Below are 16,567 nucleotides of genomic sequence, written 5' to 3'. Positions count from 1 at the left end.
AGAGGTTGTGCACTGCTTAATTTACCTGTTGTCATGGTGATTCCTGTTATTGGAGCTTCCTCCGTTGTCAGCTCACGGTCGGGAGTTTCAAGTCAGTTTGTTAGTCTCCTCTGGAGCAGCCCCGTGTTCCTGTAACTCCTTTGATACGGCTCTGATGATTTACTTTGCTTCATTACTGTTTCCAGAAACCCCCCCCCCCCCCCCCTGCATTCTTTCTACGTCTCAGTGATTCCTGCTCCGTCCTTTCACTTTCCTGTTCCCGTCAGTAACGGCCTCCAGATGACCCTGTGGCCCACCTGATAAATTGCCAACTTTATCAGACTGAATCTGAATTAGTCATGTGACCTCTATTCAGATTTAATTCTCCCGTCTTCCCGCTAAGACTCTCCGTCAACATGGACTTCATCACCGGCAGTGACTCAGTAGGGCCAGGTCCACCTCAGCTGATCCACTAGTTGTGTTTGTCCATAAGATGTGAGCCTCGCTGCTGCCTCCCTGTGGCCGTAGGTCAAAACTGCACGATCCGCGGCTCATTTCCAGGAAATGATTTCAGTGGGCGGCAATGCAGGCTTGGCAGAGCGAGGACAACGGTGGGAGAGAATGTCGGCAACAACAGCAGGTCTGCAGGACGGAGGGGACGCCTGCAGCACGAGGGGATGTTCAGTGGAAAAATTTGTAAACTGAGCTCCTGTGAGCAGCTTCTGATTCACGGCTTTAATGTTTTTCTTTTCCCTTGTAATCAATGAGACGTTGTTATGAGTGTGCAGGTGGCTTTTGGGGCTTTTCACTGGTCGTGATGGTTCCTTACCTGTGCGTTTGCTGTGGTGAGTGGAAATTTCCACACAGTCATATGAATACCCAGATGTGGGTGTCTCAGCAGTCGTCATTGTGTTTGAGGCCCGCAGACCTTTATAGAAGGGAATCTACCTGACTCTCTAAACCTGTCTGCGGCTGCTTTTTTATTTAAATGGGTGTTTTGGGAAGTGATCAGGTTTGCATGCTTTTTTTTTCTTCCATATTTGAATATACAGTATTTCACATAGTCAGCAGCAAATACCCTGGTGTTAGAGCTGCATGGGCGATATGACCTAAATATAAAACCGACAACCACACTATATCTACAATTTGAATGCGTTGTTTCCCCTAAAACCTAACCACAAGAGACACAGGAATTAGTCAAATAATTTGAAGGCTCATCTTGATCGCGGGCTGGTTGCATTTGTCATTTCAACACCATAACTTTGTCAATGTGAAACACCAGCATATCTATACCATAATACGTACAGGAACAGGAGGAACTCTTCTTCTCATGATGAAAATGATTGTGCTAATGTTGCTGCATGTTCGCTAGTAGGTAGTTGTAGAGCTGCTGATGTCATCACAGATGTAACAGTGGACATTGTTTTATTCAAGGTTGGACACAAAAAAACTGACAAACCACTTCCAGACGCTGATCCCCTCACTGTTAACAGCTAGTGCCGTCATGTTGATGTTTCACCTGAGTCTAAGGCAGTAGTTCCCAACCTTTTTTGGCTTGTGACCCCATTTTGACATCACAAATTACTGGCGACCCCACAATCATGATGTGCCAGCTCAGATATTTTTATATGCTGCATTTTGTTTGAACTTGATTTATATTCAAAAAAGTGAAAGTATAGAATACAGTTGTTTAAGATTGTGTGTGGTGTTTTTCGTCAAATATTTAAAAGAATAATTAATAAAAAAATATATATCTTTATCAGTAAGGTGTTTTTAAAAAAAAAAATCAACACATTTCAGGCGACCCCATTTGAATTTCAGGCGACCCCATGTGAGGTCCCGACCCCAAGGTTGAAAAACACTGGTCTAAGGGGAACTCTTGGCTTACTTTAAGTACAAAAGTCCAAGTGAAACTCAGTTTCCGTTCGTAGACATCGTCCTGAAGCATCGATTCATCTACCTGGGGTTAAGCCTTTCCTTCTCTCCTTGTCTTCCAGGAGCACTTTGCTGAAATCTTCGGGCAGGACGCAGCAGCAGAGACCAGGAGGTCTCAGGAGAGTTTCAAGAAGTGGCTGCTGGCGGGGATGACCCTGGTGACCGGGGTGGTGGTGGGCTCACTCATCGCCCAGAAACGCCTGTGAGAGGAGCCGGAGGACGACGAAAGTCTCGACGCCCGTCTCCCACGATCGGCCCTCTCCACCACGCACCTCCTTCACTACACTCAGCGTACACGTCGTAAAAGTTGAAATGAAGGTCCTGTTTGTCTCCTCAGAACTGATGATGTTTACTTCCCCTCCCTCACACAGTGGACTGAGAATCCTCACTTTGTTGGACTGTTGAGGAAGAAGACAGAAGAGGAAGAGTTATTAGTATTCATGTTGCCACCTTACTCCACCCTGGTGAAATGTGCATGGTTATACAGAGACAGGCATATTACTCCTTAATTCACTGAATCATTGTTATTTCTGTTCCCTTTCTTGTTTCTGTATCATTTTTTTGTATGTATGTATTAGTTTTAACAAATTTTTTGTTTCTCATTTTCAATCTCAAAAGAGACTAAAACTGATTTCCAGTCTGCACAGACCTGTCTGATGTAAAGAGTGGGCCTGGGCTGCTCTACATGTCTCATCTTGAAGCTCGTTTCATCACACGTCCCCTCACACAATAGCTTTGTATGTGCCATATGGAGACGGATGTGTCCCTGAAAAGCTCCTGTAGTTTCCATCCTGGATCACCGACTCACACAGTATAACATCATACTCCATGACTGCATACACTGACTGTTTTGTGCTCATGCTTTTTTAGGTTTGGTGTGACTGGGAAACGAAAAAGGAGTCGGAGAGATTTTGGTTGAGAAAACAATGAGAGTCTTAAACTGAAAAAAAAACCTTGTGGGGAGCTAAATCAACTTAATCTTCTGCTTGTTTGTGTTCGTTGGTGCGTTTTGGTTTTTTGGATTTGTTGAAACATTAAAACCCCACTGCTCCCGCCGAGCTGCACCGAGCTCACCGTCGCTCACTCTGCCTCCATCTGACCCTGTTTGTGTTAAGTCAGTGAATCGGCGTGATTGCAGCACAGACAGAGCGGCGTGCAGTGGCTCAGACCCGTGTTTATTCCACAGTAGCTAAATAATGCAGCAAATACTGTAGCAACACACACACACACACACATTCGACGGAAGAGAGCGACACCGGTCACAGAGACTTTTAGACGGATCTTTCAACAGCACGAGAGACTCTTTGATCCCAACAGTCTTCAGGGTTTCACATGTGGATATTTGGATGTCAAGCTGTCGTTGTGGTTACACTTTACTTTAAGCCCTGCCCCTCCATTCTGCTTCGACAAACAACATCAAAACAATTAATGATTTACAATACACTCTAATGTAATTGTGAGCAGCTTTAACAACATTTTTATTAAGGTATGTGTGTGGACAGCTTCTGTGAAGAATCCAAAACTGGGGTATCAGCGGTTAATGAACGACTGACAGAGACGCAGCTTCACTCATGTTTAATGATTGATGATTGATGATTTCATATTGAACACTAACGGTGTGTTACTAGAAATTTTACAATTCACTCTTGGGGTGGGTTTTCATGAAGACACCGAGCAATTAAATAAATAAATAATCTATTCTCTATTATCTCCAATTATAAGCATAATAACAGCTAAATTTATGTTTTTCTATGTATATACATCTTAAACCCAACTCTGAATTGTTATTTAGATACTGGGCGTTTATTATTTCTAGTAGTAAACTGGCTGATTTTAGTATATATATATTTTTTCCTAATATGACTAAGAGGTAAACAAAAGGGAAACTTGACAATGATACTATCTCTAAATTAAATCTAAAAGCCTACTTTTATTTTGCTGCTCTTTGTTGTCACTATAGTCAGCTGACAAATGCACTGAAACAGACATACCTGCAATAAGCTAATGTGTAATTGTAGCAGTTCTTATCTCCTAATCACTGCGTCTGCAGGAAGCTCACATCAGCCACTGTATTAATCTGGCCCGCTTCATCGCTCCAGTTCTAATAGCAGTTGCGATGTATCACTGTCAGTCGCTCATCATCTGTTCATTGTCCAGTTACAGAAGCTTCACAGGAGCTCATTGTTGAAAACTGTGTTGATCAACTTACCAAAATGACAAAAAAAAAAAAAAAAAAAAATCACCTGTTAAAGCTTCTCAGATGTGAAATTTTTACCTCTTCTCTCTATATATAATAATCAATAATCACACCTATAACAATAAACTGAATATCTTTGGGTTTCAATCTATAGACAAACGTTTTCAATAGCATTTTATCAGGATATATCAAGTCATTGAGGAAATACTAATAAGTTGCAGCCATAGTTGTTTACATGCACTACTCAGTGTGGGGGTGGGGGTGGGGAGAGGGGGGGTTAAAGTAAAGTATCAGAGTCATTTTCACTGATAATTTTGCAATAAAACCAATTCATGTGCTGCACTGTTCTCACAGAAAACTATTCCTGCTGTTTTTTTTTTGTTTTTGTTTTTTTCCCCCCACTGTGCTGTTTGAATAATCGCTGCCATTAGTCCGAGTTATGTTTCATCTCAGCAAACATCAGAGTTAACATGACGTTGATGTAGCAAACTGCAGCTGCTGCCGTGCACGAGGAGAGACGACGCAGTTCGGCATCACAGGTTTCAGTTTGATGAGGAACGTGTCGCGGCGTGTCTGTTCACCGTCTTAAGGAAACCAGCCGCCGTCTGAGGCTGCAGAGGCGTAAAACTAGACGCCAGAGCCTCCGTCTCTCATCTCATCTCACACACACTCACTCCTAGTTATCCACGCGTTGCTTTCACAGTCCAGCCCCTCTACACCCACCCCCCCCCCCGTCCCCCCTGTCCTCCCCAGATACCTCCAATCTGTCAAATCTCCATCCGTCTCTCCTCCTCTCCCCCTCTCCATCCAGCTCCACCTCTTCCTCTGCGCTCCCCTGGCTGTCACTGCACCTAGTCACGTGTGTCAGTCACAGCTGGCCCACCTGCTGCTTCACACACACACACACACACACACACACACACATACATACACATACACCTGCCAGTCAGATGTAGTCCACAAGAGACGGAGAGAAGGAGACCTCGTCTTTGTTTCTCAACATCTTTCCATCTTTAATTTAAAGCTGGAGTCGGAGGAGTGTTTGTCGCCTGGTGTTCACGCACCAACAACTGGCAGCTCCGTTAATTTACTGGGAAGGGAGGGGAAAGTGGGGTAATGGTGGTGGGGGGTGGGGGGTGTTCTCCTCCCCGCATCCCCCAACTGCGTCAAATTTGATTTTATTCCAAATCCAGTCTCCAGCTCACAACAGTAGCCTATGTCCCTGTGTGCTAAAGCAGAACAATATAAAGCACAACACGGCCTCGGTGCGCTGACTGACAGGGACCGTCTGAAGCTCATCAAACCAGAGTTCAGCTCTAGATTCAGCCGTGTGGAGCCACACAGAGGAAACATTAAAGGGAAAAAAAACACCCATCACTGCACTGTCAGAGCAGCTGTGCCTCCATCTTCAAAGCAGGACTCATCTCTCATCCTTCAAAATCAACCAAGCAACACTTTACCAAAATAAAACAACAAAACAAACCGATGAGTCTCCCCCTCTAAATGCATCTTATTAGCCAAGTTCTGCTCTCATACATTCCAGTACAGTATATATTTCTATATTTTTCTAGTGTGTGTCACACCAAGAAGCTGCTCGTTGACTTTTCTCTGCTGTCCAGGCAAACCCCCCTCTTACATATGTGTGAGTGTGTGTGTGTGTGTGTGTGCATGCGTGTGAATTTCTGTTCCCGAAGGAGGCACAAATGAAGGAAGCGTGACAGCATATATATTTACATATATATGTATTTCTATATGTAAATATATATGCTAGTTATTTAAACTAATTAGAATAGTGCGTTAGCTTAGTAACATATTTAAGAAAAACTGAACTGATGGCTTTTAAACATTATTTATATTTGGTGTAAAAAGCATAATTGTGCCCCTTCAAATGGCCTTAAAAAAAACCCATCTTTGCATTGATGTGCATTGTCATTCATTGTGCTTTTATTTTGTAGGGTTGTTGAACTGCTTCTAGGCGAGAAAATGCAAAAAACAAAGCAAGAGGATATTTTCAAAAGGAAAAAAAAAAAGTTGGGTCTCTGGTGCATTTTTGTTGGTCATAAGAGTCTAGAACAACCATGTCCAATGGTCTGTTTGTAAGTCTTAGAATGGCATTGTAAAAACTTTAAATTACGTTGAACTAATAAAGCTATAAAAAAAAAAAAAAAACATGTTGGAGGATGTGGTGAGTCTGTCTCTGTCTTTTTCCAGAGTCTGGGCTAATGGGTCAGAGGTCATGACAGTTCATCTTGAGAGCCGTTTATGAGATATTTACCTGAAAACCACAAAGACCTTGTTTGTTTCAAAGAGCCACATACAGTACATGGAGGGATTGGTATTTGAGACAGAAACAGATCAAAATACAGCTTTAGAAAAAAAAAACTGCAACCCTTGAATGCATCCTATAGTGTTATGTGTAATAGTTCTGATGCATGCATGTGTAGCATTATGTAGTATCAGTAAGACAGATCAGTGCTTTAGACTAAGAAAACTGAAAGATATTGTTCCTTAAATATTCCTACTTTCAATTTATATGGAGACCTGTCCCTGAACACAACACATCACCTATAAGAAGCTGATCTTGTTCTTTATAATCTAAATAACCTTTAGGTTAACCTTGAATGTACCTGAAGTATCCTGCTGATGTAAATGATTTGTCTCTTGCCATCCAGATTCAAACAAACACAACTCCGTACACACTGATACAACAAAAGACACAGAGACACAAGTAAAACTTTATTATCATACGGCTCCACCTGGACGGACACGGTGGTCATCACCATGACGAGGGCAGCAGCAGTGGGGGGAGAAGCAGCTGACTGACTGACTGACTGAGGGCCAGAGGTGGTGCAGTAAAGTGAAGACTCCAGAGATGCCGACAGTGGATATGAGCTCTATCTTTCTAGTGGTTTTTAACAGTGACGATACAACATTCAAAGCCAGAGCGGAAACAAAGCCCAGCTCTGGAGTGTCGGGTCCGAACTGTGAGCCACCTCCACCGCCCCAGTCCAGCCTGTCCCTTTACTTCCACTGACCCTTTTCATAGTCCCAGTTGACGGAGAAGCCCTCGATGGGGTTCACCCTCATGTCCAGCATCCTCTTCAGCTGTTTGGCCTGCCACTCCTCGTCAAAGGTCCTGGGGGTTTTAGGGTAGACTGGAGGAAACAAGAGGAACACACAGACACACAGTGCATCAGTGAACATTGGATACTTAAAGGGATAGTTCAACATTTTGGCAAATTCGCCTATCACCATAATCTCTATAGTCATAGTTCATCTCCTTTAATTATCGGTGCATGTTGTTTTGAGATCCGCGGGGCAGAGACGTGGGCTGCTCAGCGAACACAATGGAGGTGAATGGTACAGGTCTCCTGTCCCTCATCAAACTCATCAAATACACAATCCAGCAACTCCAAAACACTCTTGTGGACAAGTTGTGACCTGCACATTCACCACGCTATGAAATAATCATATAACATTATGAGTTGGAGGCAAATGCGTAGCCGGAACTACATTTCAGACATAACTGCTGGGCGGAGTGATTTAAAAAACGTATTTGCTTCATAAGTCGTAATGTTACTATTATACATGATAATTTCATAGCATGGTGAATGTGTACAGTAGGTCACAACTTGTCCACGAGAGCATTTTGGAGTTTGTTGGATTGTGTATTATGAGTTTGATTAGGGACAGGGGACCTGTACCGTTCACCTTCATTGTGTTCAGCTCACGTCTCTGCCCTGCGGATCTCAAAACAACATAATCAAAAGTAATGAACCTACTATCACTATAGGAATTACGGCAATAGGAGAATTTGCCAAAATGTTGAACCATCCCTTTAAAAGGAGCAGAGGCGCCATTAATGTTGTTAGTCACTCATTTTTCTGCATCGACAGTTCTGAACGTCTACGTGACAAGAAAACACAAGCGCGTGACGTCAAGGCTGATTTATTACCATAGAGCTTCTGCCACCAGACCACCAGCCCGGTGAAGCCCAGGAAGATGAAGATGCCCCCCATGACGGTCTTCCACTGGTGTGACGGCTTCGTCATCTCTGGGAAGGTCTTACAGAATGACAGCCGGTACACTGCAGGGGGGGGCGGGGCAAAGGGCAGAGGCAGAGGCCAAGGGAAGACATTAGAAAAGTGAAGACATGTCAATGTATCAGAAATAGAAACACATTCAACACATTCACAGTGAGGGAAACCAGTCGTCATTTAGTTTGAAAAGATCACGTATAATGATAGACAATATCTGCATGTGAGGCCTTCTGTGTTTGTTTCATGAAGCAAAAGATGGTACTCAGTAGAGACACATTTGTATCAAAAGTAAAAGTACAATGTCTCCTCTGACTGATATGTTATGATGTTTGTCATAAATAGCTAAATTGCTACTGATGCATTAGTGGAAGAGAAGCATTTTAATGTGGTGGGTGTCATGGTTTGTCTCTGGTTTCCTGTCTTATTGTGAAATTCACTGTGTCTTGTCTTCATGTGATTACCTCATGTATCGCTTCTCCCTGTGTATTTAACCTCAACCTGTTCTCTTTTGTTGGTTCGTCTGTGTTCATCTTCAGATCTCCTATGTGTCTCTGCTGCTTCTTTGTTCCTGTCTCTGTGCCCTGCGTTCCTTCTCTATGTTTTCTGGCTGTGTCCCTGCCTTAGTGTGTGTTGTTTTTGTGCTCCCAGTAAGCCAAATCATTGTTTTTTTTTTTATTGTACTGTGTATTGTGTCTTCTGCATCTGTCTGGATTTGAGTCCAGTTCAACCAAAACCGTAACAGTGGGTCAAGGTGGCACTAGAACCTCCACAATGAAACTGTTATATTTAAAGTAGTGTCTACAGCAGTGATAGCTACTTTATATACAGTACTTTGTCAGGCACCAAATCTCATATAAATGATCTGAAGACACTTTAAACAGTTGTGTCAAGGCCTCACAGTATCATGGTAAGTCAACAGTTACAACAATGAACAATTGACAGAGTGACAGAGGAAGAAAAACTCCCTTTAACAGGAAGAAGCCCTCTGTTTGCAATCTGCTCAAGTTCTGCTGTGCAAACTTAAATTTATATTTTGTACTTTTCTCTGATCTTCAAAGGAAAGTAGAAGTTGAAATTTAGAGGGGAAATCTTTCTGTCAGAAGTGAAACATGTGACAACTAGACACTGTTTCTTTTCCCTTTTAACATGCGATCACGAGTGGAGAAAGTTGAAACCGCTGATTTAATCTGAATTCCTGAACAACATATTGTGTTTTCTAAACTCATCATGTGTTTTGAATGTTAAGTTTTATTTATATATAATAATAGTGATAATAAGAATCATAACAATATGAAGAACATTCATTATCAAATGTAAATATCTATCAGAGGGTATCAAAGTTATATTATCATATAATAATAGATGATGGTTCCTGTTGCATTATGATGTAACATATGATGTAACATATACTAACATTTTAGATGCTCATAGGTTTTTATATCTTACTCTGCACAGCAGCCACAGCTGTCAGATACATGGAGTGTTACTTTTGATGATGATTCATTTCCTGTGTGTTCAACTTGTTTCAGTGTTTTATTGTGTGTGTGTGTGTGTGTGTGTGTGTGTGTGTGTGTGTGTGTGTGTGTGTGTGTGTGTGTGTGTGTGTGTGTGTGTGTGTGTGTGTGTGTGTGTGTGTGTGTGTGTGTGTGTGTGTGTGTGTGTGTGGCGTACAGGCGAGCTTCTCCTCTTTGGACAGCTGGCCCCAGGGTCCCTTCTCCTTCTGTTTCAGGCTCTTCTCAGAGGGACCATGGGCGTCACTGTAGGGTCTGTCAGGCAGGGGGATGTCCGTGCGGTCCCAGTACATCGGCTGAGACATGTCTGTGGCTGTGTTCTCCGCCACATCTGGATGGACAGAGGTGACAGAGTCATAATATTTTCAAATGACGCAGCAAAGTTCAGTCAAGAGACATTTAAAAAACCCAGGAAATGTTACTTGATGATGTCAAGTCATGACGGTACAGCAGCGCCATCTGCTGGTATGACAGAGGCACATTATCAATATCTATACATAATATCTACAACACTGAGAGCTTTTATTTAAATTCAGCCGGTTGATTTGAATCTGTTTTTAAACAGATACTTCAGGCTGTTGTGTAGCAGCCAGTTACAGAAAATATTTTCCAGTCAGCTTTTTAAAAAGGTCTACAGATTTTACACCAAGACCTTTGACCTAGTTACAGTTGTATTATTATTTTATACTTTTCACAAACACAATGGCAGCCAATAGTGTTTCCAAAGGTTTTAGTGACAAAATTTGATTGTACCCAAATCATTACATTTACTCAAGGGATGTAGTTAAATACGTTTTGTTATTATTATTTTTTATTTTTTACATTTTTAGGTATTTTAGTTGAATATGTCCATTTTCTTCTGCTTTATAATCCAGTTTCACCACATTGCAGAGGGAAATAAGAAGCTTTTTTCAGTTTGTGTCAATTCTCTCCATCTTTACTTTACTGTACTTTATTGACCGGAAAATTAAGCCATTATCTATCTATCTATCTATCTATCTATCTGTCTGTCTGTCTGTCTGTCTGTCTGTCTGGTCCCTGCAGTGACCTTTGACCTCTGACCTGTTGTGTATCATAGACATAGGCCTACTGTTATATTTGTGACAACTTCCCGCCTCCTGTTTCAGTCTCGGGGACTTCTCTCCTTCTCTCTACTACCGCACAGGAACTAATTTACCTGGCGGATGTGATAATTACCGTGACCGTGGCTCGCCATCCTCGCGCTGCTGGTGGCGAAGGTCGCCGTCGCGCGCTTGGCCAGTAGCCCTCCTACGCGCCCTGCAGTCAGGTGAAACATCTGGAAACAACACAGGTAACAACACACGGTGATACAGGTGAACAGGATTTGCTCAGTAAACTCTCATAATTCCTACGAAGTGACCTTCTCACAAAATGCTACGGCTAAGTAGCTAGTTAGCACCTAAGTTATGTCTCAGAGCTCCAGGACACAGCTGTAAGGAGGTGACCTACTTTTAAATTTAGATGACTGAATTAGGTTTGGACGTTTTTTTAATGAACAAAAATAGATACATTTAAACAAATTAATAAATTAGTTATTCCTTAAAAAACATTCCAGAAAAACCACCAGCATTTTATCCAAGTGAACTAAAAGTAATGAATAAATAGGCCTATATATTTTGAGTGTAGTTTTGTTTACTTGTGCAGCTGTTAACTTTCACTTAGTATTATTTTGTCACAAAGTAAATGACATTGTTAAAGAGGATCAAAGCACCTGAAGGCACCACAGGTTGTAGGCCTACTTGTGAGAGGAGCGTTTAAAGGGCAGCTGCGAGTGCAACCAGCAGTTCAATGAAAGGCAAAGATAATATTTAGGTTATTTTTCAATTATTGCACAAACAAAAATATGCACACACCACATTTACACACAAAAATTCTTAAAGTGTTCACAGTCCATAATGTTTGTGTTTTATAGAGATCGTCTGGATGAAAAATTACTTGATAGCACATCATAATAATGCATCAGCACAGTATCAGATTCAATTTAAAACTAATTGCCAAAGCAGAGCGTGTGTCCTTGATGTGGGTGTTGGGTGAATCTGAGGGTCAGTGATACGCAGCAGATGACACCACGTGGACAACGCTGCACCAACCTTTTTTTTAACTTGATGTGGAAAGTTATTCATGTTCAATTTGTTTTCCAGGTTTGTTAGTGATGAGGAATAGTATTTAAATCATGCTGGAAGATTTAATCTCTTTCCCGCTGCTTTTGTCCTTTCAGCTGAATTTCTATGGCTTATTGCGCACACACACACACACACATACTAACACACACACAAGCACACAGCGTCTGAAAATGGCGGATATTGGCAGGTATTCAATTTAAGAGTCCGTGCTGACCTTCTGAGAGGGACAGAAGAGAGGCAAACGATTTGACCTGTTTTCTAAAACAAATTTAAAGAAAAACACTCCCATTTTTGTCCCATGCAGTTTCTTTTCTTTATCTCAACACAGTTTATTACGTAATAAAAGGAACTGGAGGGAGCATTGTTTGCGTCCAGTAATGGCTATCAGTCAGCCTTGATGTTTACTTTTTCTCTCAAGTGTTTTATTCCTGCAGAGACAGAACATGCAGACGAGGAAATGTTTTTAACCACAAGGTAATACTTTTTAAAATATGGTATAAAGTTCTAGATACAGCACCAGCGGGTTTTGACATACTTTATTCTGTCTAGAGACTGTTTTTTTTTTAGCTTCCTGTACTAACACAGCTGCTACTGCACATTTAAGCAATTCATGAAATCTTTCAGCTCGATCTATGTCACGGTTTACTATCCTTTCTGCACGTCCGCCACTCTCCCTAGCTGTGTGGGGTAAGGGAAGGAGTGGGGGGGGGGGGTATCTTTTCCTCTGTCATCTCCCTCAGTGTTGCCTATTATAGTCTTGTTTACTTGTTTCAGCTGAAGGCAGATACTTACGGTCGGTGTCGGGGAGTGGATCAGAAAGTGCAACAGCAGAAAGAGCAAATCCTAAGAGAAAAGGGCCGTGCAGGACTTCTTTCCCGTTTTTGCGTCTCTGCTCTTATCGCCACATAAAAATAAGCAGGAATCAACTGGTGGGCGGGCGAGAGAGATGGGAGCGAGAGAGAGAGAGAGAGAGTAGGGCAGAGGGAGGGAGCTTATAAAGGAGTGTGACCAAAACCAGCTCAAGTAAACAATCTGAGAAAGCTTTGATAGGAATGGCAGAGGCAGAGAGAGTGGGTCGAGTTTAGTTTGCAGATCACACACACACGACAACAAACTCTCTCTTTACTTCAACAGCTCTTGTTCACATGGTGGGCTGCGGGGTCGCTTCAGGTGAGGTTACTTCAGGACACAGACGGGGCTATATTTTACAGCAGGCAGGAAGTGGGAAAGTGCGGCGCGTGCATAGTGAAAGTGTTATTTATCAGAGAGTCAAGAAAGACACTCTGTCTCACTCACACACACACACACACACACACACACACACACACACACACACACACACACACACACACACACACACACACACACACACACACACACACACACACACACACACACACACACAGACAAGATTAGCCGTCACATTTTACACTAACTAATGCCTCCATGAGGGCAGGTTGGCACCGGGTCACCATTATCCCACTGTTGCTTGGCGGACTGCCCTGCGGTTGACTGTCTGTGGGCGGGTTAAGGCAGCCAACGGTCACCGGCAGTGCAGCGGAGTCAGGAGGAGGGGGAGGAGGAGGAGGAGGAGGAGGGGCGAGAGTCCCGAGGGTCAGATAAGGACTTGTTCACAGTAACCCCACTCTGCTTGGCCGTGTGCGCCGCCCAGAGCTCTCTAACTAAAATGCAGCTATAGGCAGCATTAGAATGTGCAGTAAATGGTGTTAAATGGATCACATAAAGATAAAGATATTGTTTTTGTAAGTTTAATAGATAGAAATAGATCGTGTTATGCTGTATGGACTCCTGCTTTAGGTAGATGAGAGGAGCCTCAGCTGTCCTGCAAAGCTGTAACACCTGGATAACGTTTCCTTCTTTTCCTTGATGTAAATGATGTTTTCTAGAGTCAACTACCTGTCCCCTTCCTCCCATCTTTGTGAAGTGTCCTTACTGCCAATAACTCCAAACATCAAAGTGTCCTTTTTACTGGTCTGCTTGGAAAACGCTCCCCTTGTGCACCTAGGTGTCGATTTAGCACAACCCTGCTGGAAAATTATGAATTCTGGGTGTAGTTGAATGTAGACTCTGTTAAAGACCACAGAATATTTTAAGAGTCAGTTAGAAGATTTAATAGAAGATGTACCACAACACAAGCAAAGTGTAACTCTCCAAAAGAGAAAAAATAGAAGGTAGGCTGGGTGTAGTTTAAAGATTTCCTGATGCGTAGGATGACCAAGTCCTTTACTGGCCATGGAAGTCTGTGCAAATGAGCAATATGCAGATATCCCATCTATTAGGGGAGGCAATTAGAGATCTCAAGGAGATAAATGACACAAGGTCCTTTTATTCTCTTCAATTTATTCTTATACAAGTAGTAAGTAGATTAAATACAAGGGTTTTCTCAGTGAGGTGGATTGTATTTTATGGACGGTGATTCCAAATAATTGTATGAGCTTGTTACTCCAGAGGAACTTAAAGATTTAGTCCATGATGTGTAGATGGTTAAGGCGTTTTAATGGGGTGACTTTTTCCCAGAACTCAATTTAATTCGAAAGAGCAAAGTGGTTTTACCAGGGGAAGTCAACATGGCTCTTACCACCTTACTTGTAAAGAAGGATAAAGATCTTACTATCTAGATCTAAAACCAAGGTTCTGGCTCAATGACTAAAACACTGCATGATTTATACCGGTTTATACGTCGTTGTTAATCTGCCAAGAATCTCAGACACTCAAAATAAAATTGATGTTAGCAAAGATGATAAAACACCAGTGGCCGTCATGTGCTCAGATGCTGCAAAAGGTTTGATTGGCTGGAGGGGTCATCTCGTCCATATGATTAAAAGACTGTATGCTGCTCCATCAGCGATGATCTTGACAGGCAAAATGTGCTTGTTGCCTTTTTCACTGCAAGATCAAACCGGCAGGGCTTCCCCCTGAGTCCATGTCCATCTGCCTCTTCATGATGCCCTTCATGCTAAATCCTTTAACATCTGCAACTCATCTGCAACCTGTCAGGTTTTAAGATTAATTGGTCAAAATCTGCTTACCGGTATATCCCCTGAATCAGCTGTCCTCCCTGAGGACATCTCCGTGGTCAAACATTTCAGATATCTCAACGTCAAACTCTTCCTTACCCTCTTAACCCAACCGTCGATTGTAACGTGATACAGCACACACCATAACATCCTCCAGGACTTTAATAGATGGTCTGGGCTCCTCAACTCACTGCAAGATTCAACAATGAAAATGAAGGAATTACCAAGAGTGTCAAATTTACTCCCTGTAACAACCTTGAGGACTAAGCAGAAGCTCCACACAACAATCTGAATCTTTATGTTTATTCAGAACGATAAGTGTCCTAGACTCCAAATGTCACAAGTTTTATTACACCTTTGATCTGTGTTGTTAACGCCTCTGATTAAGTGGTGTGCTTTAGAGACTCCAGGACATAATTTACACCAACATTTCTGTCAGGCAGCTGCAATAACATGACTCCGCAAAAGGCCCAGAATTTGTATGTAGTGTTCGCTGCCTCTGGCACTCTGACACCTCAACGTTCAACAACAATCAACTACTCACTGGACGGGCGACTGTTTGTCTTTTCCCTCAGGGTAAAAAAGATTCACATGAAAGAGATTTATTATAGTCATGCTAGTCTTCACTTGTTCCAGCATCTGAAAGGCTGTTAGGACTAATTTCACAAACTCATCACTGGCAGAGGAACTTTCAGAAGCTGTGTCTTCTTGTCTACTTGAGTCCTCTTACAAGGACCTGACCTTAGCTCCCCCACAGCTGAGATCCGATTGCTATTACTTTGAATAGAACTCTTGTCACACTTAACGTACAATCTGTGCAATAAGATTTTCCATAAAATAGGGTTGAGCTGGGATTATTTGATATGGACAGAGGAATGTAGCAGACCACAGCTGTGGTGTGGTGTGATGAAGTCAGTCTGGTGTTTTGCCACTGTAAGTGTGTTGTTGTTCAACACAACTGCTGTGTTATATAACCCTGAGTGAGTATACGTGCTACAGCTCACTCACGCTACCTCGTTTCATAGTCTGCATGTTCACCTGCTCCCTCCACTAACTCAGGTCAAAGTACATTCAGAATGACAATGTAGTTTGGCAGGAACAGGCAAGTGCCCATGAATAATTATCTAGTTTATAATTCTTTAGGCTTCAGCTGTGCTCATGTTACACTTGCTGCTGTGTTGGTTTAAGTGCAATAGTGAGAACTAAGTACTCATTTACATTTGAGGCTACTTTGAATCTTAACTCAAGGCTTCATAGGCAGATACTCTACTTTATATTCATATCAGCAGCTAGTTATTACTCGACATATTACAAATCTTACAGCCAGTTGACAGTTTAGTAGTGGTGGAGTTAGAGGTAAATAACTTTGGCAGTCCATACTTAGAGTAGAAAATGTGGAATTATTAGAAAGACTAATGCAAAATAATTCAAAAGCACAACAAACTTCATCACATCATGTGTGACCGATCGTTTCGCCAAGAGGTCAATGACCCCTTGGCGAGTGGTTTAGCACGTCTTTTATGGGAGAGTAAGTTTAACTTCAGTACCGCTAGCCGCCACACGCCGTCACTTCTCCTTACTGGTACCTTGTAACTGTGACTATACCCGCGGACCTCCGTTACACATGTGTATAAACAGTTAAAGTTATTTCCACCCCAACCAACTACAGCCAAAACTTAAAACATTAAATTATTAAACATTATTATTATTATTGTTGTTGGTG

The 16,567-nt window shown here is 42.2% G+C and overlaps 2 protein-coding genes across 3 annotated transcripts in view; one reads left to right on the top strand and one right to left on the bottom strand.

Annotated features, from left to right (window-relative positions):
* bcl2l1 (BCL2 like 1) overlaps window positions 1-6,627 on the top strand; it is a 35,428-nt gene extending 28,801 nt beyond the window's left edge. For both annotated transcript variants that reach the window (XM_083976343.1, XM_083976344.1), the window contains exon 3: window positions 1,977-6,627. In XM_083976343.1, the coding sequence (XP_083832469.1) occupies window positions 1,977-2,120 (144 nt within the window). In that variant the 3' untranslated portion in view covers window positions 2,121-6,627. The remainder of the gene's footprint in view (window positions 1-1,976) is intronic.
* A 207-nt stretch (window positions 6,628-6,834) lies between these two features.
* On the bottom strand, window positions 6,835-12,781 carry cox4i2 (cytochrome c oxidase subunit 4I2). The gene is made up of 5 exons (XM_083976345.1): window positions 12,599-12,781; window positions 10,860-10,959; window positions 9,823-9,993; window positions 8,067-8,198; window positions 6,835-7,266 (listed from the first exon to the last, which is right to left on the bottom strand). Exons 2-5 carry the CDS (start codon window positions 10,957-10,959, stop codon window positions 7,133-7,135), a joined length of 537 nt encoding a protein of 178 aa, XP_083832471.1. The 5' UTR covers window positions 12,599-12,781; the 3' UTR covers window positions 6,835-7,132.
* Between the last annotated feature and the right edge of the window lie 3,786 nt (window positions 12,782-16,567).

This window comes from Trachurus trachurus (genome assembly GCF_905171665.1).
Source record: "Trachurus trachurus genome assembly, chromosome: 7".
In the NCBI taxonomy this organism is placed as follows: Eukaryota; Metazoa; Chordata; class Actinopteri; order Carangiformes; family Carangidae; genus Trachurus; species Trachurus trachurus.
Note: the sequence above shows the minus strand (reverse complement) of the source record. Positions and strands in the feature narration are given on the sequence as shown.